The sequence below is a fragment of the Brassica oleracea genome, chromosome C4, assembly GCF_000695525.1.
Source record: "Brassica oleracea var. oleracea cultivar TO1000 chromosome C4, BOL, whole genome shotgun sequence".
In the NCBI taxonomy this organism is placed as follows: Eukaryota; Viridiplantae; Streptophyta; class Magnoliopsida; order Brassicales; family Brassicaceae; genus Brassica; species Brassica oleracea.
In genome coordinates, this window is record NC_027751.1 from 5079353 (window position 1) to 5082105 (window position 2753).

The following is a 2753-nucleotide window of genomic DNA, read 5'->3' on the forward strand; positions in this document are numbered from 1 at the left end:
ATAGGGGGTCGATCGTGAAAGTTGATTGATCGCTTTGAAGTTGTCCGATTAACTAATATGATGTAAACTCTGTTCTGATGGGCTATAACGGAAAGTTATTTGGTTGCTAGCACTAACAGAGGCTGCAAGGCTGTGTACGTCTCAGGCGGAGCTGAAGGACGGTACGACTAGAGCACCTATTGTCCGGTTTTTGTCGTGCCAACGTGCTACGGAACTTAATCCTTCCTTGGAGAATCCAGATCACTTCGAAAAGTCGGCTGTCATTTTCAACAGGTACCACCAAGATGTAAACTTTTTTATGTTTGTGGTGTGGTTTGACTCAAGATTGAAACTTTTGCTGATGAAATAATGATTTTGTGGATGCATGTCAAGTAGATTTACGAGGCTACAAACTGTTCACGGTACATTGGCAGGGAAACAATGGCTACATATGGTTCAGTTGTAACACCGGTGTGTTTCTATGGGGATGGACATGGTAACCAAAGGTGTGCATAATGTTATTGAGTTCCTCAGCGATGATTCCCCTGACATGGATGTGATCGAAATCCCTGGGGAGTTCCTTTTGTATGTTATTGGTTTGATTTTAAAACAATGCCTTTTACCTTAGCGTCATCTTGAGACTTAAAAACTTGAAATTTAATGTTCAGATAACTTCTTCTCCGACAACAAACCTGCTGCGGGGAACTGCATCGAGGGACATGGCAGTAATTAGAGGAGAGATAGGGAACAAGGTGTTGAAAACGAGTGTGTCTGCCTTGGTGGAGCTCAATATACTCAAGAACCTCATCATCTATATTGTTGCAGGCTCTCTAGGTCGATTCAAATCTCATGTCAGCAACATAGTGTTTGATGTATTCATAGCTACTTGCCAAGATCCAGCCCAAAACATGGAGAGCTCTCAAATTGATGGAAGCCATTAATAGGAAATATATACATATTGTCTATCACTACGCATATATTGAGGTAATTAGCAATCACCGTACCTTCACTATCTCCACCGTCACTGAAGATACCATCATAGAGAACCATGGCAAGGTTGTCTAATTTTACTTGTCAATATGTTTACTGTTTGCACATTTTCTTTAAACATCACGTTCAAGTATCTCAGAAGCACAGTGAGAACATTCTTCCAAGCGGTGAAGGTGACGTAGGATTGGCAGCATCATTTGGGCCTGTCTGTTTTGGGAGACAAGGTCGATGAGGAATGTGCTGCAGCAGATCCTCCGGAAGACGCTTAGAACAACCGCAAGCGCCGCCGTGAATGATTGGAAATATATATTCCTATCAGCCCGTCAATGTCTTTTCTATGCATTTTTAAAAACTGCTACTATCTTTGTTTTCCATCATAAATTTGGATATTTTTCCCTTCCATGTTTTCTCTGTTCGGAGATTTTATTTCTGTTTTGGATTATTAATGAAACATTGACGGGTTCTAACTCATACTCCCTCTGTTTTTTAATATATATCGTTTTAGAGAAATTTTTATGTTTCAAATTATATGACGTTTTCGGTTTTCTATGTAAAATTTATTAACACTTAATGTTATATGACCAATGATAATATACCTTCTATTTTATTATTGGTTGATTTGTGGTTAGGTAAATAATTACTGATGTTTTTCTTTAGAAAATATAAAAAATTAATGATTTCATAATCTATGTGCACAATTCTAAAACGACTTATATTAAAAAATGGAGGGAGTTCAAGATTTGCCGGTGGTGTATTGTTTTGGTCGACCTATTTCTAACTTTTTTTCCACAATAAATTATTTTTAACAAAGTCGAGTAAAAACTCTAAAAATAAATAATTTTGTAACTGTATAATTTTATAAATTTTTCTAGAGTTATTATTTTTTTAAAAAATAGTTTATTACAATTCTATATTTTTGAAATTAATTTGGGTAAAATAAGAAAATAATTTAATTTATTGTTCGTATAAATTATTTAATTTTTTGAATCCAAATTTTATATATTTTTCCTTACACTATTTGTTTTATATACTAACAACTACCTTAGTCAACACTAAACAATCTCATAAACTTTCAGCTTTTGAACATGAAAGCGCTAATAACGCTAATGGTCGATCAAATCATTACGAAGTATGAATTCGCCGGTCATTCTTATATCAACCTAATCAAGATCTGTATATCAACCTAATCAAGATCTGTGACTTCCAAATGTTATGTTCATCACCATTATAAACAACATGGAAAAACAAAACTGAAAAAAAAAACAAACGACAAAATTCCGTACACAAAACTACACAATGATCTACAACTTATCCGGCTCTGCGCTTGCGCGGAGGCTATACCCCTAGTTCGTGTCTATGAAATGCCCCCAACTGAAAAATATTATTTTATGTATGTGCTCCACCTAATTACATTCCTGCATCCGCCACTGCCTATCACTTCGTTAAAGGCCTTGCATGTGTATTTACGGTATTTTTAGCTTAGGATTATGTTTTACGTCTTATAGATAATTTTTAATATATTAGAGACTAGATCAAGATCCACGCCTTGCGCATGATAAACATTATATATATAAATTATTTTATGTATTATATGTTCTTACATATTATGAAATAATAAATATATATTGAATAATTAAAAGTCAGTAACTATTACATATATAATTAAATTGGTGCGAACATATAAATCAATTTTATTAATCCAAACATTTTTTAAAAAAAAATTGATAGGATATGTAATTAAATTTAAATGATATTAACATACATAATATATTTTTAATATTAAT

The 2753-nt window shown here is 33.6% G+C and overlaps 1 protein-coding gene across 1 annotated transcript; it reads left to right on the plus strand.

Annotated features, from left to right (window-relative positions):
- The first annotated feature begins 472 nt into the window (after nucleotides 1-472).
- On the plus strand, nucleotides 473-920 carry LOC106337915 (3-hydroxy-3-methylglutaryl-coenzyme A reductase 1-like). Its single transcript, XM_013777016.1, has 3 exons — nucleotides 473-575; nucleotides 648-704; nucleotides 805-920. Exons 1-3 carry the CDS (start codon nucleotides 473-475, stop codon nucleotides 918-920), a joined length of 276 nt encoding a protein of 91 aa, XP_013632470.1.
- Nucleotides 921-2753: the final 1833 nt, after the last annotated feature.